Genomic DNA, 26,507 nt, shown 5'->3' with positions numbered 1-26,507 from the left:
AAATGAAGGTCGTCCCAATTTTAAAAAAAAGACAAGAATTCCTCGAAATGCGGCCCCCGCAAATTGCAGCTCTTCCCCAGATATTTTATGAGGATACATCTGATGTACACTCCGCGGTGGGATACCAATAATCCCAGGATGCAACGGGTGACGGATGACTAATGAGTTTAAAAAATAATAGGGCTTGGTAACGGCCCACCAACCGGCTACAACGTTTCAGCTGGATTCGTTTTAAATGTACTCACCCAAAAGTAAACGACCATGAAAGAAAAGTAAACCTATTTAGATTTATGTATTTAAATATACGGGCAATTGGAGATTCTTGCTTTCAAATATATAACATACATAAAAATAGAAAGGAATATTTTCTAAACCAACTGTTATAGATTTTCATATTGTAACATACAAGCTATTTAACTTCTTTTGTTAACCATGCAAACAATATTGTTTGATAGGGAGCACGACTACAATTTATCCACTGATGCGCGGGGAGAATAAGCCCTCTTCACGGGGCAACATGTTGCGACCTCGGGAAAATAAATTAAACATATATATAACAACCAAAGTAAAAGCCTAGATCTGACTCCATAAAACAGAGAACAGAAACAGTCTTGAAACAGTTGGGGATTTAGACATGTAACAATTAAAAGACACTTGGTGACGCAGCTGGAAAACAAAAAATGACGGGTGCGCAAAAGTGTCTAGGGCGGTAACTGCCGGTGACGTACAAGACATGCTCCGTAGAGCCTCTCATTTCGCAGTCCGCGGAGGACACTGCTACAGACACAACGAGCTTGAATGACACAAAGCACAAAAAACGTGTATTTCCATGGCAACTCTCTGATTGGGTGTGGTGGTCTTGCCTCTGTTGCGTTCAGTGAACAGGGGAAATTACAGTCTGGTTGTCTCTTGTGTCATGATGAGGTTCACGTAAAGCAGCAGTTAAGTATTATATTATTGAGGTGTTCAAATATAAAAACGTCAATCCAAAGTTGGCACCTGCTAACGGGGTGGTGGATGGATAAGGTTTACATCTAAAAACGTATTTTTCAAACATTATTATTTAATTTAATTTTCTTTCTTTTGTACTTTTTTTTTTAACCGGTCCGCGATCTACCCGCACCACACTCGCGATCGACCTGTCGATCGCGATCGACTGGTTGGCGACCACTGCTCCAGAGCTACTGGAAGCCCAATCTCGGGGACCGGAGAAAGTGGAGCAATATTCTCGCCACGCCAAGCAACAGCCTCGAACAACCTCAACCTATACAAGTGACCACGTAAGCCATGCTACTGATGCTGGACAGTTTTTCAGTGGCTGCACAATAAACAGCAACATACAACATTAATGTAAATAAACAGCCAAATAATGGATCAACGCTCTCTGTCTAATATGTTCGCTTGCTGTTAGTGTTGTTGCATAGCAACCACCTTGCACTATGTTTTGTGCAGAAGGCAACGGAGGGACTATTTTATTTTGAACATCATTATTTACTAATAAAAACTATTTAAATTAGAGTGTGTATTTTTCTTTCATATTGCCACACTTGGAAACCGTTTTATAAAAGCAATAGCTCACTTCAGGCCGTGATATATGCTCATTATATCACAGCTAAGGGGGTTGTCGACCCTCCGCTTCGCGTCGGGCCGAACCACGCCCCTTAGCTGTGATATAATGACCATATACCACGGCCTGTCGTGAGCTATTGCTTAAGTATATACCTCTTTAGGCAAACCATTTAGTAACCATAGTAACACGTATGCATTTCAGCGTGGGTGTTCCCTGATGAATGGCTCAGATACTGCAGAGCTTGCATAATTTGTCACTTAAGTCCCTTAATAAATGTGTGACATGGATTCCACAGTAATGAGCCCACAATCAATACTGTACCTGTTATTTTTTATTCATTACATGTGGGCGATTTTGCAAAAAATATACGCATCGGAAGCATCAAAGTGCTGCATAACTTTGTCAGATACTGATGCTGTTTGAGTGTGTAGAACTTCATGTTTGTGTACTCCTCTTGGTTGGGTTTTATAAAAGTCTGAGTGTACACAAATCAGAGAAGAACTAAATGCACAAGTTTATCTTTTTTTTACCTCATGGTCCTGACAATCTATGGGCGTTGAAGTATTTTAAAGCTTTGAGGGTTGACAGACGATTTTTCAGATTTTCTTTAACCCTTTTAATCCAGAGGGATTTAATTGAATGCCCTGAGCTGTTTCAAATATCTCGTGTCTATTGTAATGAAACCCACCAATGAGTGTCAGGGGTTAGAGACAGACCTTAGCATCAGCTCAGTGCTTGAATGTGGAGAAATGGGGGAGGAAAGGGGAGATAACTCATGTCTGGAGAAAGACTGGGTTTGGTATCCTGCTAGGGATCCTGGTAAGAGGGAGGATGGTGACAGAGTCTCATAAGTGACTGGATCACCAGCGGAGCCTGGGAAAGAGGTTTTGACTCCTAATCACATCTTCCGCTTCAAGGCTTAGAGTGCATACACATTCTTGCTTCATAACAACCTCTGACACACAGTCCACACTGACAAGTACCCATAATACTTGATTCATCCAACGTAGGCTAGTTTGTAATGAAGAGGAAGGTCATTGTAAACATAGAGATCAAATGTTTATGTTGTCATTTTATATGACCCGGCCTTTCCAGTCCGGCCTGTCTAAACAGTCATGCTCCAGTGGCGGCCTACTCACCGGCATCATTTGCTTGCTCACATTCTCAGCCTCAGTGGAGCTGTGCTGCGGCTGTTTACTGCCTGGCTGCCAAACAGAGGAGTGGTGAGTCAGGCCGGACCCCCGACCGCTCCGTCTCACACTGACTGTCTGATCTACATGAGGTGCTGCGAGAACAAGAGTATTGTACAGGCTGCTTGTAGTAGAAACCTTCTGCAGTGTGTCTTGACTGTTTTGTTTCTCCTGAGGGGAGTTGTGCTTGAAAGTACTAGCTAACTTGTGTATAGCACACTCAAGCCTTTGGCCTGTTGTGTAGTAATTATAATAATAAAGTCATATCTGCTTACTGCATGGTAGGTGTAACAACACTTGATGCCTCTGCACATTGATGGAGCTTTCATAGATATCCTTCTCAAATATGACTCTTCTTGGTTTCATGGAAAGTAAAATCAAGCAGTACATTGAAGGAACTTAAACTATTATTTACAACATCCGTATGTAGCACGAGTCTTATAAAATAGCTGCAGTAATTGTTGGGTTCTGATGGGTGCTTTTATTTTGATAAAGGCAAACATGTGTTTATCTTAGTGTTAACAAATGTAATATTCTCTCCTTTAGGGAATAGCATATTCCGATAGTCATTTTGCACAATACCAAAACAAATTATTTTAGGTAAAACTTTTCTTAGTGTTTCAGTTTAAAGCAAGTTACCATCTGAAAAAAATATGGAATAAGGTTGTCATTGAATCTTTGCCAAATTACAGAAAAAGTAAAGGGCTTTCAATCATTAACATATTTGTTACTTTGACTCCTTAAACATGTTGATATCAAACCTAAACTGAGTTGATACGATACAGATTCCTTGCACTAGTTACATTCTGGAATCAGATTTAATAAAATGCTAATAATCCCCAATACCTGCTAACCCAGGTCCTCCTTAATGACACCATGGCATCAGCCTGTCTGAACCATGACTCTCTGTATGATGAATAAACACAAGTCTGTCTCTTCCAAGTCTGCCTTATCTGTGGAACAATGTGCGAGGCTCGCCCTTATTAACCACTCCACCCACCTGCCCCACTCCAACCTGAGAGCACCCCCTTGGCTAGAGTCCAGCAATAACACAGCTGTTGAGGAGGCTTAGTCTTTGTGGCAATGGCCGCTGGACTGGAGTGGAATGTTAGCATGAAGCGGGCTCACGTTGGTGGGCCTCTGTCTCCACCAATGGCAGAGCGGAGGGCATTACACAGACAGTCGGCTGCCAGTTCTCAGCTGGTTCCTCCTCCCTCTACTTTTTCTTCTTAACAGCACAGGCCACCGAGTTTCTTTCTCTTCACTCCAGCTTGTTTCATAACGGCCAAGAGGCACTCTGGAGGAGAGAACACTTGGCTTTGTAATGTGATCCAAAGATGCAGTTCTAATAGCTTGGCGCTGGATGTTTTTGTTGGATTCACCGGGATGGGATATTGGAGGCCACCTCAAGCTCTTGTTGAAATGAATGTCAAGTAGGAAGTAATCTAGATTTGGGCCACCATGGAGCGCACACTGAATATGTTTACATGCTGAGAAATAATCCTGGTAATCTATACAATTCCTCCCAGGTGACAGGATTAACACTGAAATATTTGACCTTGATTGTTTTACAATAAACCAACTATGAACAGCCTAGTTGAAAATCTAGCCTTCATATATTAACATTGGTTAGAACTGCAGCAATGGAGCACTTTCATGATAGGTTTAAAATGTCCCTCCTAATCCTTTTTACACTGTACCAAACTGGAGTGGTATCAGCTTATAGAAACGCTTGCGTGGTACCTGGATATGAGCAGCAATGATATATATTTGGGACTGTCTCCATGTCAGTGCCAGCAGTGATGTCTCTGGGCTTGTTTCATAATTAAAAGGCAGTGGCTGTCTGTCATCAGGACTTCATTTGATCCTATCACTAGAATAATAACAGCCTCTTCTTTGAGCGAAGGAGGTATAATAAGCAACGGATTACAACAACAAGAATGTCTTGTGCCCCTTTTCCACTGCATGATACCGTCATGGTTCCACTCAACTTGTTTGGAACTGTCCTTTTTTGGTTTTCTACTGGCAAAAGTTGTGGGTAGTATCGGGTAATTGGTCGATTTTTTTTTTTTTTGTGGTATTTACGATGTCAAAGATCTATCAGAGCTAATTGAATAACAATTGAACTTGCTGAAAATTGCTTTTTATGTTTTATATTCAATTTGTAGGCTACTGGGAACAATACACTCGACCAGTCTACCAAGATTTTTGGTTGACCAACGCCCTTGCATTCTTGCATTTTCTTTCTTTCTATTGGTCTTTATTATGGGCATCTGTGAGTCAGGGTCTAAATGTGTGTCTTCCAATCAGAGGGTTAGTGGTTCAATCCACAGCCCCTGCGCTTTGTGTCAAAGTGACCTTGGGCAACTGAACCCAAAAATTGCTCCCTTAGGCGTGTCCATGGAATTAAAGTATATGTAAATTCCTTTGGATAAAAACTAGGGCTGTCAGTCGATTAAAATATTTAATTGCATGATGTCCATAGTTAATCGCACATTTTGTATCTGTTCTAAATGTACCTTTTTAGAGGAATATTTTTCAAGTTTGTAATTAATTAATATATGAATGGACAAATATGCTTTATGCAAATGTTTGTTTATTATCATTGGAACAATGACAAATATTCTCCTGAATATTCTCAACACAACAACCTGGAACCTCTCTCTCTTACACTCTCTCCCAACCCTGTCTAGTTCTTTGCACTGAGCCAGTTACTCAAACAGACAAGCCTGTTTACAGTTGTCGGTGAAATGCCGCTCCTCTGTCTTCATCTTCAGTCAAAGCATGAGACTGAAGTTCCCACTGTGGGTCAAAATAACGCGCTGTGATGTGCAGTCGACACGTTGGATACGATCCGAATTATCTAACGCAGCCCCTCGTCCTCCACAGTGTTAAGCTGTAGCCCCCCATTTAGCTATCGCTGTTGTTGTCCACCCCTGGCAAATGTTTAAGCGTGGTCTGACACAAGCGAGCGATTCAAGTGCATTAATTGTCGTCGGATTTTTTTCTACACAGTCAGTGAACCGCGAGCAGCGAGCTACTGAAAAGCTGCCCGACGTGTTGGAGACCCCTGTTCTATACGATAGAGAACTTTAGCGGATACAACCCGTTTGGTCTTTGTGTGGACGGGGCCTAAGTGTAATGATTGGATAAGTAGTGAGCACACGCATACACATTTTAAGAACCTAAAATCATAAATCTCTATCACAGTAACAATTGAGATGGATCAAAACACTCCTCCTCTGCAAGCTCTACGTCATTTTTTAAACTAATGACTTGCACAAAATATATTTTGAATGGGGGACATTAATTGACAGACAATATGTTTGTATTGATCTGAAAGTGAATTGCTGTTATGGTCTTTGTTCCAGAGGATGGATCGCTGGCCACCATCGACGTGGGGCTGGCCTACAGAGACGACACGGTCAGCGAGTGGACGGAGATGGCTCACTCCTTCGAACAGAGGAAGCTCAGCTGCAACTTCACTACAGCCAAGGTGATCATGACACTCTGAGCCTCCCCATGATGCATCTTTAGAGCAGTGGGGTGCAGGGATGATGTACTTTTGTAGGCCGACCCGAAAGTTAGCGTCATAAGGGCTCCCTTGACTGAGAGCAATTACATTTTTCAATTAGATATTGCAATAATGACATATGTGGCAAACAGTTGTTCAACATGAAAATGTCCACATATAAACACCACATTTTATTTTTAAAGCATAAATGTAATTGCCAGGAATAAAAGCTGACGCTATAAACAGACTACATACAGCTGCGCATCACCACCCCTAAGCTAAAGACGGACTCATCTTTGGCTTGATGACATTCAGTCTTTTGTCAACTGTTAGCAACTGCTGTTATAAAAACGGGTAAAAGCTGCAGGTGTATACCAGGTTAAGCTGTTTACTTATAGAGAACAAAACGTGAAAGTATCTTTTGCTTGTGTTAACCACAGACCACGGGAATCTAACCAAAATATAATTAAAAAATATATATTGACCTCGTAACGAGCTCACTGGAAATGCTACAATGCCAAATAATTTCTCGGGGTATGACTTCTTGCACCACAAAAAGTTATTTCAAACGAAACATATACCCTGCATTAAAACAATGACATGGGGATTTTCAGCTTCCAGAAAATTCTGGTTTCTAATCGAACCTTAGAGCTTGTATTGTTGCAGTTTCATGATATGACAGTCATCACACAAAAAAAAATTCTGACTTTGGATGCTGCTCATCATAATGAAACTTTGATGTCACCAGTGTTGGCTTATTAACTTGTTTTATTTATTGATGTGATTTAAAAGCTACATTTCTTTTGCAGAGGGGTTTACAGTGCAGTACATCTTTCAGTTTTGAACCAGATGGTGTGTTGCTGTGTTTTTCAGACCTTTGAGAACGAGGGCCGTTACTATGAGTGTGACCTGCTGCCTTTCATGGAAGTGGGCAGTGTGGCCCATAAGTACTACCTGCTCAACATCCGCCTGCCTGTCAATGAGCGCAAGAAGGTCAACGTGGGGATCGGAGAGATCAAGGACATTCGTCTCGTGGTGAGTTGGCATTTGATCGGTAAACTTCTTAAAGGTTACGCATTAAACTGAGGGCGTTTGCCATCGAGTGAGGTGGTGTTAGCGCCTGCTTGGGAACCAGGAAACATTCAAAAAGCTAATATTTGACTTTGGTTCCTTTTTTCTTCTCTAAGAGCATCCACCAGAACGGAGGCTTCACCAAAGTGTGGTTTGCGATGAAGACCTTCCTCACTCCCAGCATCCTCATCATCATGATCTGGTACTGGAGGAGGATCCTGATGATGAGCAGATCTCCTGTGCTGCTGGAGAAGTAAGGCAGCTCCCTCACTGATATTCCCTCTATACTGTTGTATTCTTGGCACCATATGTCATCATAAGGGATGCACCTATACATTTTAATTTGATCAATTTATTGCAAAGATCCTATTTGTTTTTTTTGGTTAGTAATTTAAGACTAGGCATGTTTTATATAGCAAAAAACATATAAACCGAATATCAAATTACATTTGAATATTATAATAAAGTAATTAAAGCCAAAAGAATACAAGTTAAAACCAGCTAAAATAGAATAACACTGGTATGAAATATAAGTTACAGTGCAGTGTAAAATAAGAATATTGTTTTTTATTTAATAAAAGGCAGCGTCAAAAAGAAAAGTCTTCAATGTAATTAACTATCAATAGTATATTATAGGGGTGTAACGGTTCACAGAATTCACGGTTCGGTATGTACCTCGGTTTGGGGGTCTCGGTTCAGTACGGGTTCGGTACAACAAGAAAAATAAAATAAAAGTCCCAAATACATAATGCCAGGTTTGTTTTTTATTTATTTTGAACAGTAGTGCAAGTTTCAGTTTAGAAATAAGGAACTCTAACATTTTGAATAATTAACTTTTATTGCAGTTAAAAACAAACCACAAACACACTCAGAAGGCCATATTATCTATAATGGCTGATGTCAAACAAAAAGGTTCAATAAACTGTAAAACTAAAAAGAATGTCTTGAAAATATTACAATATAAATAATGAGATAGTGTTTCAATCACAATCAATAAAAGCCGGGGTCCTCTACTATTGCATAAGGGCGCAGCATAGCCGCTGAAAAACATATGCCAAAAGCTTCCGTTATTTATTTTGGTCCCTCGGCTTTCATGTCTATTGGCTTCTTGAAAGCAGCGGGGATAAGCTGTTGTCTTTTGTCGGGCCCATTGCCAAATCTGGGTGATGCCTTCTGATATGATTTAGCATGTTTGGCTTGTGTTACCATTAGCAAACCTTTTTGCTCTCAAGGGCCATTTGAATTTTTTCAACATCCTCCGACGGCCGTACAAATGATTGACCTCTGCTTAAAAAAACTAAAATCACAGCCCATTCATTTGGCCTTTCTTTCATGCTGTGCAAAGAAAAAGCAAACTCTTAATCCAGATATCTTGCCATGACTCGCGTATGCATGCACGTGCACGGTGTGGCATGACCACCAAAACAGAAGGATATGGACACAAGATGTGTGCAACTGTATTTAGTTTCCTATCTATGTGAACATTAATTAAGTGGGGGGGGGACCTAACCTCCTCTAGGGGGGTCCGGGGGGCATGCTCCCCCGGGAAGATTTATTTTAAAATAAATAAGTTTAAAGCATCAATCTGGTGCACTTTGAGAGCAACATTAGGAGATCTATGGATACATCTCTCAACACCCATATGAAACAGAACTGTAAGCAGATTTATTTTTCTTTATGGATATTTTAAAAATCACTCTCCTTTCAAACTGTCTTCTTGTTTATTAATAACAACTCATTTTTACTGTCATATAGTATTTTATACCCATTTACTTTATTCTCTTGTTTTTTTTTATAACTATAATTATCATATAAAGATGTGCCTTTACCTCACTGGTTGGAGAAAAAGCTTCTTATATTCGTTAGCATAGCTAGCTAACCAGATGCTAACAACAACAAAGTTATTGACTGTATGATCAGTATGACAGATGAACAGATGGGGCTTTCAACTAAAGACACAACCACGCAAAAACTGCGGCATGTGTACGGCTCCTTATGGGTACTTCAATTTCTGGTTCAAGTGCCGGAGCGACGTTCCGGTGCTCTCTCTGTCAGAACTGCACCCCTGTTAGACGAGACATACCACGTGATGACACGTTAGGCTCGTGTTGTGTTCAAGGACCCTGACCTTGGCCAGTAAAAACAGGCACTCGCTTGTTTAATTCTTTTGCGGTCTAGATTTCTTTAATTTTTTTCTTTTTTGCGTGTTTTATAAATTACCTCGAGGACCATACCAAATGGTCTCGCGGGCCGTATACGGGCCGGAGGTTCCCCACCCCTGGTATAGGGCATACACATGGAGCCGCAAGCATTTCGTCCTCAGACCTGCCCACTTTGGGAGCCGTTGTCAACGTGTATCGGATTCGGGCTCCGAATCCGTGTTTCCATGTCGGCCTTGTGTGGATGAACCGTCTAAACGATAGAGAACGTTAGCGGATTCAACTGATATCGTCTCCGTGTGGACGGGGCCTGAATGTTGGAGCTCTGCTCTCAGCCTCTGTTTGTCTAACCCCCCGCTGTGCTGGGAGGACAGATCAGTCAGAGGCGCCACAGGAAGTGCCTGGCCAAGCATGAAACAAAATCTGCAAGCTAGCACTCAGCCGACACATGCTGCAAACACACATTCTGGGCATAGACACACACGCAGACATGTCATAGTCTCTCTCCTTCCCTCTGTATCTTCCAGCTCAAGGCTCTCATTCCCAGAGGAGTCGGCAGGCTCTCAGGATCTTGTACATTATTTGTGGACAGCAGATTATTTTTTGATGAACCAAAAAATGGCACACCTAGATTATATTTGAATTTAAGAGGGCACATTTTTGAGAATCTTAGCAGAAAAGGTTGATGAAGAAGATTAATGGAAAATCTCAATTTATTACAGAAACATCTGTCAGCTGAGTCAAACTTTTCTTAAAATTGACAGAAAATATTTCTGTGGTCTGCAAAAAGCAGAAGTGGAACACACACTGATGTTAAATAACAATACCCATGGCTGTGTTCAGTTACATGTCAGTTAGTCAGCAGGCACAGCAGTAGAGCCCAGGAAGTGTCTCACCCAGATGGAACCAGACATAATTAATGTTATTAGCTACACCTGTGCTACTCCTAGCATCACATGTCGACAGGGGTGGAAAAGTACTAAAGTCCTTCACTTGAGTAAAAGTAGAATAACTGTGATCTTAAAATACTGTATTACAAGTACAAATCCTGAATTGAAACACTTAAGGCTCTTTTTACAGTGTTTTAGAATAATATAATTGAGTTGTTATCTGTAGCAAATACCTGCCAACGTATTGCATCACCTCATGCGTTTTCATATGCACAAAGCTGCTAGTAATTATGAGCGTTTAATAAATATAGTGGAGTACAGAGTAAAATACTTGCCTCCAAAATGAAGTTGGAAGCAGGTCGGACCCATCGTGTTCGGCTCCTTCTGCCTCTTTATCTTTGACATGTGTGAGAGGTGAGAGCAAGTCTTTTCTACTTCACTGTTGAGACTAGGGATGGGCATCGTTAAGGTTTTAACGGTACTACTACTTTTATCAATACCGCTTATCAATCCGGTCTTTTAACGGTATTCTGATCGGTTCTTTTGGAGAAAAAAATAAGGTGAACTAACTAAACAAATTGTGAACAAAACTAACATTGCTTTTTATTAGCTGTCACACAACACTTACGGTAGTCTCATCACTCGCATATCTACAGTAGTAAACAGAATGGACTGGTCTTAAACATGTGAGAGATACGTTACTTAACAATAAAAAAGGGGATATAAAGTGTGATGTGTCTGTACAAAGAATTTACTGCTTTGTAAAACCGATGAATAGGACAACAAGTTAACAAGTTAACAAAGTCAAGATTACCACATTTTGCTTCTTTATTTTTTCATTTAGACTTTTCAACTACTCTGTGGTGTAATGTGAAAAAGACCAATTGTGGCCGATACAAAAGAAGTAGAAGAGTGCGCTGTAGTGTACTGACGTCGAGCAAATCGATAGTGATCAGAAACCGAAGTCGAGAAATCGTCGTGTCTGTGTGTGGTATACCTGGCGTAACGTCACATAGTTGTCAGAGATAGGTAGTGAGCACGACGAGACAGACACAGGGAGGTCCGTGTGTGGTTGTGGTAGTCTCTGTTGACGGAGGTGTAATACCGAGCGGGAAGTGTGTTGTGTTGCTGACTCGTGGGCGTCCCCGTACGTGTAGTTCGACGTGACACGGGACGACCTTTATAGTGTGACGAAGGAGAGGATGTGTTGTGAAGCTGGTGTGTGTCTAAGTAGTTTAGGAGATTTAGTGTGATGATAAGGATGTGTGTAGTGTGCCCTTACGTGTGACGTGTGCGACGTCTGTACCGTCTGTAGTAAGAGATGTGTGTCGCGCGTCCACTACACAGTCTAAATCACACCAATATTGGACGAGCTGCATCCCGGTACAGTACCTAATGCCCCGTGTGTACTACTGTAATTATGTTGCATGTGCTAGTAGTAACGAGTCAAAGATGACGATATCTCACGACAAAATACAAACTCGTACGTCGACGTTCACTGAAACAAACATAGTCCGTCAATTTTACATACGTTGTCGTCGTGTAGCTCCGTAAGGTCGCTGGACTAATATAAATCCGTCTACCCCACCCAACTATTCTAAAAAATATTAGTACGCCGCTTATATCTCGTCCGTGTCGCGGCTCCGTTGTTATATCGTGTGTGTAACGATAGTGTAGATGTAACACACTTCGAACTCCTAGGTCCCTCTAACCCGTAATCTGTCACGATGTATGTGTGTTGTTTGTGCTGTGTCTGTGACGTCCGTCGCTCTCTGTGATATGTGTGTGTAAGAAAGTTTGTCGTGATGGATGCAATCCGAGCGTAACCAAGATCTCTGAAAATATATTCGTTTGAAGCGATCGTAGAGGACTACTCATCTAATCCCTGCTACCGACGGTAACAAGTTACGGGCGTGTTCTTTACAATACGTTTGATATTGTCCAACACAATCGTCGTATAAGCATAATGCATAAGTGTACTCTGTTCAATTGTACCTTTCTTAAACAGTGATTCTCTGTTAAAATCGTTTTCACGTCTGGTGTGTACATATAGCTGCCTCTTACGTTGAGCGTTATCTTTCTTATCAGACACGTCGGTCCGATTTATCAGCACGCTCCAAATCTGACAGATAGAACATTGTAGGACATATACGGTCCAGTCCCCAACACAATATCGAGTACGATTACTGTCTGTATGTGACTTATGTTGTCTACATTCGATTTAAAGTTATCGCGTTGTAGTCACCAAATTACTAATCATCGAAGTTAGATCTCAATAAAATGAAATAACAATTTCAAAGTCAATAAGACAAATGTCAGACAGAGTCTAATAAATTATGTAAACAAATTTCTGTGAACAGACGAAAGAAAACTACACTTATAATACGATAAACAAATANTGATATGGAGTGGTGCAAACCGAAGCCTACTGATTTAACACTACAACTATAGATGTCGATATACTACCATGCTGAATATTAAATGAAGGTACAGTTTATTTGAATACATTATTGTTTACAGACGAGAGTAGCATGTGACAACATCCGGAATGACCGGAAACCAAACGAGCCAAGAAGTATTTTTTAGAGTATTGATTACAGCGTTTAGAAAGTGTTAAATGAAAAGTGATGAAAGAAAATATGAGGAGAAAAGGCGTGTTAAGCATATATTGAATGTGAAAAGAACCAATCCTCTGTTTAAATGCAACAACGGACATTGGAGACGAGGCGAGCCGGCTGGCGGGGAGGAGCCAGCAGAGGATATATAACAGCACCGGAGGAGAGATCGGCCTCTTGTCTTCCCTAACGAGGAGCGGATCACAGCTGTTTGTCTGACTGAACAATATCATGCTTGTGACCAACCCGCGCCTTTTTTAATTAAAGTACCCAATTGAACTTTCACAGAGACTCCATTTAGTCTCCTTTTAAAGCTTCTCTCTTGGACGGGAGAATAACGAACACAGTTTACAAGAGGTCTGAGGATTTAAACATTAAACGAAATTATTATTGTTTAAATATATTTATTATGCAACACCCGCAACCCGACCCGCATCATCTTTGTTTTACCCAGAAGCGAACCCGGAAAAAAGCGTTTGAAAAAATACCACCCGCAAATCACCTTTTTTGCGGGTCACCCGTCGGGTACCCGCGGATACCCGACCCGATGCAGGACTCTGCTATCTGGTCAGTAGGTTGCAAACTGTCTATTTGTTCCATCACCTGCCAGATCTCTCTGCAGCATACACATTCATCTGCAGTGGGCATGCTTTCACAGCATTGACATGTACACCTGAATATTGTACATAACATAAAAAAAAAACAATATCTGCCGGACGTGTGAGGAACAGATGACAAATTAAGATCGACATTTAGTGCAGGTCAAATTAAATAAAACAGAATTTACCATTCAGTATTGCTGACTCGAGTCTCGCCGGCTGCGGAATCCGCTTCTCTTTCACAAGTTTCTGCCTCGTTGTTCGATTGCCGGGCAGGAGGCTCGTACTGATAAGGCAAGATGCCTTGAAGTGAAAGGCTAGCTGGTTCACTCTCTACTTCTGTAACTGAATCCAGATAACCCACCGAATCTGAGCTTGAATGATCGCTATCGCTGTCTGAAGTTGTCGCGTTGCTTGCCATTTTGACTGATTTTATCAAATGGCAATATTTGCCACGTGTGACGTCACCGCTCGTTCGGGAGTGATCGGTGGCGTACTCGGCAAACTTCGGAACCAACATCGTTTTTTAATGTATGTCATTTAATTAATTAATTTTTTTTTATTCTGGTGATATCTAAACTACATGTTAAAAAATACCTGTGTTACATGCATTACATGGCCTTTAGAGAGGACATATTATGCTCATTTTCATAATTGTATGTTGTGCCTCTACTGCGACATGTTTACATGCTTTAATGTTCAAAAAGCTCTTTTATTTATTTGTTCTCATACTGCCAGCACCTAATTTCACCCTCTGTCTGAAACCAGAGCCCATTCTGCTATGTTGTGATTGGTCAACTGCTTGGAGATGTCCCGCCCTTTAGCCTATCACATACAATGTGTTGAAGCGAGTGTTAGGGAGTGATGTCATTATGTTAGCGAAGTAAAAAAAAAAGGTGTTCAGAGGAGGCGTTTCAGGCTGGAGGGGGAGTGTGTGGGAGAGAAACTCTCTGGAGTGGATATTTGGCCTTTGAAGACCATTTACATGCATCAAAATCTATATAACTCACTACAGAAGACGGAAACCCCCCAAAAACATAATGGGGCCCCTTTTAACCACCCTATTATCTACCAGCATAAATACATGTGTATTAAAAACGTTTTTTTCATGATGCCACATATGTAGGTTTTGATGGTAAAAAAGGATGGTTGTAAAAAAGGACTGTTATTGCTCCGTCAGGGTGATCCTTGCTCTCGGTATCTCCATGACGTTCATCAACATCCCAGTGGAGTGGTTCTCTGTTGGCTTCAACTGGACCTGGATGCTGCTTTTCGGAGACATCAGGCAAGGCATCTTCTACTCCATGCTGCTCTCCTTCTGGATCATCTTCTGCGGGGAGCACCTCATGGTACTGTACCAGGAACCTTTTACTTTATGTTTGATGGTTTTCTCACTCACCTGCAGGGTGACTTGCTAATTGTTTGAAGTTCCATCATAGCCTTTCAAAGACTACTTTATTTTGCTGAACTAAAAGAAGATAAATGGTCAATCCAGGTTAATGTAAGACGGTGTAAAGCACTACCAGCTTGACCAAAGGGGCACATAAACGCTTCTAGTTATATGTAGCGTTTTTTGATCAGATTAAGCTTTGAAACCAGTGAGCCTGAATTAGTTGTGATCCTTACATTTGCTCTCTCCTTTTCTCTCAGGACCAGACAGAGAGGAACAGGTTCTCTGTGTACTGGAAGCAGGTCGGACCCATCGTGTTCGGCTCCTTCTGCCTCTTTATCTTTGACATGTGTGAGAGGTGAGAGCAAGTCTTTTCTACTTCACTGTTGAGACTAGGGATGGGCATCGTTAAGGTTTTAACGGTACTACTACTTTTATCAATACCGCTTATCGATCCGGTCTTTTAAAGGTACTCTGATCGGTTCTTTTGGAGAAAAAACTAAGGTGAACTAACTAAACAAATTGTGAACAAAACTAACATTGCTTTTTATTTAAATTAAATGCATAATATTTCACATCAAAAGAAACAACAATGTTTTAACAAATGGTATTAAATAATCTGATGACAGAACTGTAAACAGAATAACTGAAACTTTAACAAAATAAATAACTCTGTTACCTCTAATCATTAACCCATGTTTTTGTATAATTTTAGGTTAACTGTTTTTGCCGGCTAGATACATTAACACCTGACGCTGTACGGTTACTAGACAAGACAGTCAAACCCAGTGCATTCCTCCGGTCTGAATGTGTGCACTTTGCTACAAGTTTAGACAAATTTTCTCGTTACTTGCCCTGGTAGCGATGCTCAAGATCGTGCGTAATTGCCGTTTTCTGTGTCAGTGTTATCTCTCCTGCTCCACATCGAGAGTGGTATGGTATGATGTTCGCTGTTGTGAGTGTTGTCGTGTGTAAGTGTTTCTCTGAGTGTATTCCTCTGAGGTGATAATCTCTAAGTTTTCTCTGAGTGTTCTCTGAGTGTTTCTCCGAGTGTTTCCTCTAAAGTGTTTCTCAGTGTTTCTCTAAGTGTTTCTCCAGTGTTTCTTTAAGTTGTTCTCTGCAGTGTCTCTGAGTGTTCTTTAAGTGTTTCTCGAGTGGTTTCTCTGAAGTGTTTCTCTAAGTGTTTCTTCTCAGTGTTCTCTGAGTGTTTCTCCGAGGTGTTTCTGCTAAGTGTTCTCTAAAGTGTTTCTCTGAGTGTTCTAAGTTTTTCTCTGAGTGCTTTCTATGAGTGTTTCTCCGAGTGTTTCTCTAAAGTCTTTCTCTGAGTGTTTNNNTGTGTGTGTGTGTGTGTGTGTGTGTGTCTGAGTGTATATATGTGTGTGTGTGTGTGTGTGTGTGTGTGTGTGTGTGTGTGTGTGTGTGTGTGTGTGTGTGTGTGTGTGTGTGTAATCAGTATACCTAACAATCTCGTGAAAATATACTATTGTTTCTATCTATTCTTAGGCTTAATTTTCACATGCTGTGTGGATTTCATGAATATTTGTACTACATTATTGACACTCAAGAGTAGGTAAGCCATAACTGTTTCTGTTTTGTGCCTCCAGAGGGGTCCAGCTGACAAATCCCTTCTACAGCATCTGGGCATCTGATGTAGGGACTGAGCTGGCTGTATCCTTTTGACAACAGTATCAGAGAAAGATCACTCATGCAACCAGCTTGGCTGATGGCTATGATGCTGATCAAATCACAAGAGTGTAAATGGCCTTATAATTATGTTTTAGTTAGTTTAGTTAAATAAAAGTGATAGTTTGCATGTTTTTAAAGTGGAGTTGAATGAGGTCAAAAGCCATAGTTAATCAGAGATTTACTACATAGAAGCAAAGCAATGTACTGCTGTGAACACCTACAATAAATGCACACCCTTAAAAATCAATATAAGTTTAAGTGTACACTTAAAGTGATTTTTATTTTATTAAATTATTTTAAGGTGAGCCTTTCTTTAATTCTAGTGTTACGTTTACAGTGTCCACAGCAGTAATTTGCTTTGCTTATGTGAGGTAACTTTATTAATACATAGACTATTGAAAAGTACCTCATAAAACTATTTACTGAAAATGTAACACATCCAAATGATCCTTCTTAATGCCATACTTTCAGTTCTTGCAGTATTTGTTTGAAATTCTTCCAGTTGGCTTAAACAAGAACTGGCAACGGTCTCTAGACTAAAAGATGAGAAATAATTCAGTCATGCCATATGTGAAAGCATTTCCCTGGGCGTCAGGACGATGTGTTTATGTGCTTGTACCTGTTAGTTTGCTTTGCTTGCAGAGCTGAGCAATGGAAGATTCATCAGTACATTTCATCCAAAAAGGTTTCCAAAGACTCCATGTTTTTCCCTTCCTGGTTTTCAATTAAGTTCCATGCAAAGGAAAAAGCAGAGTCTACTTGCTTTACAATGATGTGTTTGTATTTCTCTACAAAAATGGAAGAGATTACATCCATACTTCTACAGTATGCTCCACCACTCTTCTTAAAGAGGGTTATTTCCTTGACTGGAGTTGCCTCAGATGGCGTTCATAATTGTGGCCGGGATCTGTGCCTGTCTCTACTTCCTCTTCCTCTGCTTCATGGTGTTCCAAGTCTTCCGCAACATCAGCGGTAAGAGGACGTCCCTTCCTGCCATGTCCAAGGCCCGACGGCTGCACTATGAGGTGGGTGTTTTCATCTTGTGTTTGCATTTTCTGATTATGCATCATCAATAATTCAAAGAAATCCCAAATTCTTAGGTCATGTCTGTATACCAGGACTTCTCTTCTACACAGGTTAATTTTCCTTAAATGTTTTCTCCCCTTTATCCCCCTGTTTTATAGGGTCTGATTTTCAGGTTTAAGTTCCTCATGCTGGTCACACTGGCCTGCGCTGCCATGACTGTTATCTTCTTCATCATCAGTCAGGTGAGTGCTGTAATGTAATGACATCAGATATAATGCCATCCACAGAAGTATTTATGCAATGATGCTTATGGATTTCGAAAATAATATAGAAGCTACTTTGCTCCTGTCCAAATAGAGCTGTGCAGTAATAAATCCTAAAACTGGGGAAATGAGATTTTACCACTTCCGGTTCCCTCGCCTTGATGTCAATGTTTTTTTTTTTAACCTTTCTTTGGTTGGTTGCCTGAAATAAGGTCTGTGGTTAACACAAGCCAAAGAGATTTTGTTCTCCGACATAAAATGTAAATTAATACTCCACTGTTGAATTTCCAAAGCTTCCGTGTCGTGAATAAAAGAGACTTCTAAACGTCATCACGCCGAACATTAGCCACCTTTAGCTTAGCGGTGGTGATGTGCAGCCATGCAACCATGATGGACTTTGTTTCTAGCCTGCATAGCTTTTTACTTTTTGTGTTTATTCGCACTTCTAAAATCAAGTGGAGTTAATATGTGAAGATTATTATGCTGGACAAAACGTGTAAGTATCATAAACGTTTGTTGGATTTTGGATATATCGTATAGATCTGTGGCAAACAGAGAAATTCCATTGACTTTTCTCAAGGGAGCCGTTACAATGCTAACTTCCGGGTCGGCCTACAAAAAAGTAATTATTTCACCACTCTATATGTTCAACGCTCCAACCTAAAAAGTGTGTCTCCTGTGTGTGTGTGCAGGTGAACGAGGGCCACTGGCACTGGGGGGAGCACACGGTGCAGGTGAACAGCGCCTTCTTCACCGGCATCTACGGCATGTGGAACCTCTACGTGTTCGCCATCATGTTCCTCTACGCACCGTCCCACAAACGCTACGGAGACGAGCAGTCCAGTGGGCAGTGCATCACCGGTAACCACACCTTTCTACTCACTTTCTACAGTAAAAATATGGATTCTGTGTCTCTGCTTTATTACTACAATAACTAAAAATGTTAATCATTTTACTCTCCACTACTATAACGTTTTATAGAGTCTAGGATATAAACTAGAGAAAGACTTGAAGGGGACCTATCATGCAAAATGCACTTTTGTACGTCTTTTATACATGAATTAAAAATAAATAAATAAATATAAAATGAGTTGGTCGGTCTGATAGCACTTACTACAAAATGGCTGACCAAAAAGATATCAATGCGTTTTTCTTCCAGTACTTTCATTTTTAACCTTAAATTACAATAATCTGCCCTGGGGAGACAAAGAGATAAATAAACAAAGAATAACTCATTTAAGAATAAAGAGAATCATTTAAGAGTTTCAAGATGATTTGCATCATGTTAGATGTTTATTATAAACATCAAATTACATTTTAAGATCTGGTAATTGGCAAGACTTGTATAATGTCATCTTGGGAAATCTACTAATTCAGCAGGATCATAGTGCTATTAAAACAAATTTTAGTTTGCATCTCTAACTTTTCTTCTTATAATTATTGTCACTAATGTCCCTCTTCATTCTGTCAGTCCTCTGCTGTCAAGCTGCCTATTCATCCAGAGTTGGTTCAGGGGAGGGGGAGGGAGGGTCGGTGATAGTGAAGGAACCAGATTCCCAGGGGAAAGAAGGATCTTTGGCCCAAGAGGGTGATTCTAATGGACACCCTGCTTCCTTCCAGACAGACAGAGAGGGAGGGAACAGTGAGGAGGGTGGGGGGAGGAGCGGGGGAGTAATGAAAACCATCCATCCATCTCCTGACGTCAGGGAGAGAACAAGAACGTTTGGAGATCTGGAAGAGTTCCCTGAAGTGCGTCAACCAGTCTCAGGCAGGCTCTATCCAAGTTTCAGTCTGCATGTTGATTTACTTGAGTTTCACTTCTGTTTCAAATAAGCTGAAAGTATCTCTGTTGGTAAAGTTCAGCTCAACTTGTTATGCAAAAGATCTCATGCCTGCAGTAAAACAAGGGAATGTGCACAACAGGAACCCAAAGTACGCAATATGAATGGATGAACCCAAATATTTTATTCAAATGGATAGTTATTTTACCTGAAGGAAAATAAGTCTATAATTGAAGTCTGGGCGTTTTTTATTTCTTCAAATTGATTTCAATCATGTTGGATTGCCACAAGATAAAAAAAAAAAAAGATTCTGTTTTGAAAAATCTGATTTTGATTTCACATGGTCTTTGAAAAGTTTGTCTGAGTGGGGAAACAAATGTTGCTGTAATGGTGAAAAACAGACATGGATCAGTCAAGTTATTTGAATTCAGATATTTTATCCAATAATAAAATGCAAAAAATATATAATTTGATATAACATTTCTAAATGGACAGGTTAAAAAGCAAGCGAGATGGCTAAGTTTTAGAAATGCCTTACACATTTAAATTCTAAGAATTGTGGCTAACTAAAGACATACAAAAACTGCATTAATGGGATCCTCATGATATGAATATGGCCGTATGCAGAGCCGTCAAGAAATCTATACAAGTTCATGACCTTGATCTGTGTCCAAAAATACGCCTTTCTTGACCTGCTTGAAAATTCCTTAAATGTATGTTTAAGAAGGTTTAATTAGTCGTTTCATTAAATACATGTTATTGAAAAGGGGTCGCTTCAGGCCTGTTTGTGTTCATATGAAATAATTCGTTTTACCCTGTATTTTAGACCCCATTTACGCGGGAACGTTTGCGTTACGCACGGTATGCATTTTCTAAAAAGTATTCCGTTCACAAGCATTCGATTCATTTAACGTGTCCGTTCACACGAGACTGCTGGAAACGCTGTAGTACATATGCCGGGACTGTATGTGGCACTGCTGCCGCCACAAAATACACCAAAAGCAGCGAAGAAGACCCTGGAGCATGGTTGCCATGGTTGCCCTTCTGTTTATTCTCCGCGGTGGACGGCGTTTGCTCCTGCTGTAAATCTCTCCGGTAGTCCACCAGCAGATGACAAACACCCACCTCTCCGCCTCTTCCAAGGGACGAGGGGACCGTGCGGCAGAGTTTCCGTTAACAAATAAATAAATGTTGCCGGTCAACATGTCCGTTAAAGTTTAAATCTTCCTGACAAAATTAGAAAACTGCCGGTCAAAGGTCTTCTTTGTTATTTATTGAGCTTTAAAACAAATTAATAACGACTCTATATAATAATATAAGAATAATAAACGGAGCCTCTCTTTTCCTCCCCCTCTCCTGACAGCCCAGCAGCTTATCTCTGAGCAGGAGAGGTGGGGAGAGGGAGGCGGGGCTATTTCATCGTTATCAGAAAATGATCGTATTCCGTTTGCAGATCTATCCACCTTGGGACCCGTTATCGTTTGCGGGGTACGTTTCTATCGTTTTGTTACGGCCTTGTGTAAACGAAAGGGCTATACGCAGGAGAAACTATGCGGGTACAACCCGTATCGTCCTCGTGTAAACGGGGTCTTAGTCAACATTCAATCCTGATTCTGTATGCATCAGCCATATGTTGCATATTAATATCCCCAAATGAAAGGTTTGTTGTGGTGGTGGGGTTTCATAAGGATGTAATGCCATATTTAATATATCATTTAAATGTCATTATTAAATCAATTTGATGCTTTGAATAAGCACAAATTACATTGCATACTAATGAAAATGAAGTTAACTATTAAACATAAGCATGATTTAACCAGACTTGGGTAAAAAAACATCCCCACTGCCGATCTTCTATCCTAATACAGAGACAACTTTGTAGTTCGAACAGATAATGACGTCTTCGTACACCTCAACAAAGTCCATGCTAATAAGATATTTAGTTTTCACGTGATGCTAGTGTTGATTGTAGTGTCTGATGGGTTTATGTTTGCAGGAGATAATGGAGGAAACAGTGGAGAGGACATCCAGCTGACCACTACCATCACCCATGTGGACGGCCCCACTGAGATCTACAAGATGACCGGCAAAGAGGCCCAGGAGTAGATGTCCCACTGTTAATAAACCCCCCTCTACTACCTACTGCTCCAAGAACCCCTCCCTCCTATATGTAATCCAACAGGCTTTTATTTTGACACTGCCCGGCAATAAATGGCATCATAGATCCAGCTCCCATTTAACCAGTCCCATGGCTGAATATTATCAACACTCCTGGCCTTTTTCATTTCACGGTGGTACCCTTTTCTTACATTTCATACTTTATGTAAACTTTGTTATATTTTCTAAATGTTGCACATTGTTTTTTTTACACCCAAAAATGAGATTAGCATGTAAAGAAAATAATTTCTTGTTGGTCAGAAGTTGCATCTGGCAGCTGTCACACTCCTGATTTTTTTTTTAGAAGTACAGTGTGGTAAAACTAAATCCTTTTGACAATGGACCTCGTTAATAGGTAACGTTTTTCAGATACATTTAATTTAATTTATCGCTTAATTTCCCTTTTTGTATTCTCATTCAAGGCCTCAGAGCCTGTCACACATATCTTTCCATAGAAAGTAGATCATGTTAAGTCCTGCGTCAGTCATTCGAGTGGCGGAGATCTTTTTTTATATCATAAATGTACAGACCACATAGCCACTTTGGGAAATGCATACTGTATGTTCATTATGTTACAATGTAGATATCTATTTTTTATAAAGTGCTTATTTTCAACTTCACAAAATACATGCATCAAGCTCTATCAATGTTTTTGAAGTTGGCTGTAACCTATTATACATGGTTCTTAGTTTTTTTTTGCTTTTTATTCTAATTTAAATAAAAACACTTTGACTTAATAGCCTGATGTATTATCATAATGTTTACTCGGAGGGAAGTCCTTATTTTTGACACTCATTCACACGTTTAAAGAGGAATAAAACTAGGAAAGGGATTATCAACAAAATATCCGTAATTCAGTGTGTCTTGCTTTTAGGCTTTTTGGGATTTTATTTGTTGGTATGAAACATTTGCTGCAAGGCTTTTTAAATATAAACTAATTAGTTTGTAATTGATGTCTGACTAGGCGTACATTTATAGGGAAAGGCCGCCACTGCATGGCTCATAGAAGAACAACTCCACTTTCACAAGTGTGAAACCGGAAGTCCTATTATAGTTTTGTTTTTACAGACTTTAAGCACAGGATATTTGACATTAACGATTATTGTATTTGCATTTCTACGACTTCCTTTATCTTAGATTTGACTAACATTCCACTAATTATTGGACTATTTTAATAATAAATTGCATGTCAAATTTATTTATCACAAAATCAGAACACAATCCAAATACATTAATTGATTTGCTAGCAATTAGTTACATAATTAAATAGATTAAAGTCTAAATGGTATGCCTAAAAGCCTAATCTACGTTGTCTGGAAACATCTTTGTATTAGCCTAAAATAAGTATTAGTAGTAGGCTCCATTATAGCCTACATAAATGGTCTCACCAAAATGTGTAACCTCACAGGCTGATTAAGAAAAATATTGAGGGTATGACCAGTGTCAGTATTAGGGCCCTGATTTATTATTTGCACTACGACGAGCATATATTCTCTTTAATTTTCCCTAAGAAAAGTTGTAATACTCCAACCGGAGTTTTATTTTGAAAACCTTACCAGGAAGTAGTACTAAGAGAGCCATTAGTTTTACGCTGTGAACATCCGCCAGTGTTTCTCTCGGTCCGCCTCTCCTCCCGACTCAATTCAGCTGTTTCGTCGCGAAGCGTCCAATTGGCAGAGGAAAGGAGAGGGGGGAGACTGATGTTCTAGAGAAGGAAGAAAGTAAACTAAATTAAATATTAACACCACCCGTCAGCGGAAAGTTGAAGCGGCACTACTTTGAAGTCGCCGCTTTGGTCCATGCAGAGACAGCGTATGGTGTAAACACGTTAGTGGAGTTGTGACACGGCAGAGGGAAAGGTCTCCTCCCAGGCTGTTGACGGATACATCTCGGCTCCAGTGAAAGGAGACACGGCCGGACCTGACTGTTCACTACCTCAGCCAGGTAAGACTGCCATGTGTCGATAAACTGTCACATTAATTAACAGCTTCTTACCTGAAGCAACAGTTGTTCTGCTCTACTATGAGACATATTTTCTGTCATTGCTGACAGCTTTCAGTGTTCATCCGCAACACTTAGGTCGCACAGTTTACCTAACATAGTTTAAATGTCGTTAAAGCTGTGACTTCGGTGACCAGACACATACATATTCAACTTAATTAATATTAATGTAATATACTATTCAACAGGTGATAGCTTGAGCTTACTCAGTGCTCTCTGGGCCTTCTGCCCTGGTTATTCCCTACTGGCCCCACCTACTGTGTTAGCCACATAATGACTTATTTTGAAAAAGCCAATAGATTATTCCAGAACAGAAAAGCACTTTTATAGACCTAAACAAGCCACTTCCCTCTCAAGAGCTGCAAAGATGCATCCGTTAGTTAACTTTCAAATACATGTCCAGCTATTTTGATAATTGTTAAATTAGTTTTCTGGAAAAAGAGTATACATTCTCTGATAATAGCATCTTAAAAGAGACTACTTTCTGGGTTTATTTACTCCTCTATGACAGCAACATTTACAAATCAAATATCTTTGACTTGTGGAAAAAACTATTTGAGGGTGTCATCCTCGACTTTCGGAAACACAGACTAAACTCCCCATTTAAGAATAAAATAAAATAGATAAAAATGAGAATACAATTATTTATATAAACATTAGAAGTAACAGAAAGAAACGTGTAATAAAATAATAAATAAAAAACATGAATACATGCATAGGTTGAATCTAACACTTTCAAATTAAAATAAAAGATCTGTGTTTTTCCACAAATAATCATAAAAAAGCACCACATTATATCGTTTTAAAAAGGAGATGTGTTTATTTCCAGGTAGAATAATAAATAAAAATTATTACAAATATTAATATAAACATTAGTAGAGTGAGAAATGTGTAATATATAAAAAAATTCATATATTTGATATTAATATATAAATAAAATGTGGTTAGCTGTGACTTCACTGACCACACACATAAGTATTATCCTCACTGCTTCATGAGTATACTATTCAACAGGTGATAGTTGAGCTTACTCAGTGCTGTCATGTGTTTGCCACATCATTGACTTATTTTGGAAAGCAAAATGGATTATTCCAGAACAGAAAAGCACTTTAATAGACCTAAACTAGCCACTTCCTTCACATTAGTCGATTATGCAATAGGTAATCGCTTGCAACACTACCTGTGTAGTCCAACATGAACCAACTAGATGTGATGGTTGAAGTGGCTGAGATGTTGACATGAAGCCGTGAGCATCAGCAGCTCTGGCCGTGAGGAGGACAGAATACAGACCGGCCATTGATAAGGCCAACTCATTAGTACTCCATTCACAGCATCAAAGCTTCCTCTCAACGCCCATCAGCATGAGTGGGTCGCTACACACACTGGAAGCAGAGGAACACACACGTCCTGCCTTCACGCTGATGACAAGGGTTTGGTTTTTGGTGTGACACTCATTACGTTTTATTACGAAGGAGTGAACAGCAGTATGACAGACACTGGCCGAGAGTAAGTGCCTCAGTAATCAGACCAACATGCTGATATTAACTAGAGCTGCTAAAATAAATCCAACTTTTCATTTAATCTCAAACTTCTTTGACAGCATATTGGTTCCAAGGGGGAAAAAGTTTAAATATTCTGATACCAGCGTCTGAAAGGTGGCTATGTACTGGGTTTATTCATTCCTCAATGACAGTAGACCTCATTTCTTTGAGTTGAATAACATCCTCTTGGACTTTAGGAAGCACAGATATTTCTAGGGCTAAACTCCCCATTTAAGAATAAAGTAAAAACAAAAGATAAATACAAATATTTCTCTAAACATTAGAAGTTAAAGAAACATTTGTAATACAGTTAAACATTTTTTTTATATAAACATAAAAATAATGTATTTTTACTTTATTTTTCTCATACTGCCTGTGCTGCAGCACCTCTTTTCACACTCTGTCTGAAACCAGAGCACCGTCTGCTCTGATTGGTTAGCTGGCCGGCTCTGTTGTGATTGGTCAACCACTTACAGTAGAGATGTCATGCAACTGAGCCTATCACGCACAATGTGTTAAAGCGATAGCCAATAAGGCGTGAGTGTTACAGTGATGTCATTATGTTGCAGAAGTAACAAAGGTGTCCAATGGAGGCGTTTTAGGTGGGATTTGAGCGTTTGCAGACCATTTACATGCACTAAAACCTATGTAACAAACTACAAGAAAGGGAAACCCCCCAAAAGCGTAATAGGGCCTCTTAAACTAGAGATGTGCTCATCATTTGCCAGGAATAAATCAATCAATGATAACGTATTATAATTAGTAATGTACTTAAGAAACCCTATCATGAAAAGCTTCATGCTGTTTTATTAGAAATTAAGATGATGACGTCCATGAACAGCTGCCTTGTGTTATGCTGTCAGGTCTGATCATGAGCCTGTCTGCTGCAATTCCTCACAACAAACACTAACCGCTTATTATTTTCCCACTCATTTTTCATTTCCTCAACATGTTTCCTCAAATAATACTTTCCGAGATGGGTGTGTTTTCAAACTCTCTCTAGCAGCTTTGGTGCTGGTGGGTTCGCCCAGATTGCTGGCAGGATTTAACGTGA

At 40.0% G+C, this 26,507-nt stretch overlaps 1 protein-coding gene across 1 annotated transcript in view; it reads left to right on the top strand.

Annotated features, from left to right (window-relative positions):
- wls (Wnt ligand secretion mediator) overlaps window positions 1–22,650 on the top strand; it is a 24,386-nt gene extending 1,736 nt beyond the window's left edge. Inside the window, exons 3-12 of the mRNA XM_010772780.1 lie at window positions 6,132–6,256; window positions 7,148–7,309; window positions 7,462–7,598; window positions 14,789–14,957; window positions 15,259–15,356; window positions 16,603–16,666; window positions 17,566–17,709; window positions 17,869–17,952; window positions 18,666–18,834; window positions 21,751–22,650. Coding sequence (XP_010771082.1) covers window positions 6,132–6,256; window positions 7,148–7,309; window positions 7,462–7,598; window positions 14,789–14,957; window positions 15,259–15,356; window positions 16,603–16,666; window positions 17,566–17,709; window positions 17,869–17,952; window positions 18,666–18,834; window positions 21,751–21,860 — 1,262 coding nt within the window. The 3' untranslated portion in view covers window positions 21,861–22,650. The remainder of the gene's footprint in view (window positions 1–6,131; window positions 6,257–7,147; window positions 7,310–7,461; window positions 7,599–14,788; window positions 14,958–15,258; window positions 15,357–16,602; window positions 16,667–17,565; window positions 17,710–17,868; window positions 17,953–18,665; window positions 18,835–21,750) is intronic.
- Window positions 22,651–26,507: the final 3,857 nt, after the last annotated feature.

Source organism: Notothenia coriiceps, unplaced genomic scaffold (genome assembly GCF_000735185.1).
Source record: "Notothenia coriiceps isolate Sejong01 unplaced genomic scaffold, NC01 NC01_scaffold00011612, whole genome shotgun sequence".
Lineage (NCBI taxonomy): Eukaryota > Metazoa > Chordata > Actinopteri > Perciformes > Nototheniidae > Notothenia > Notothenia coriiceps.
The sequence above is the reverse complement of the archived record's forward strand: the minus strand, read 5'-3'. Positions and strand labels throughout refer to the sequence as shown.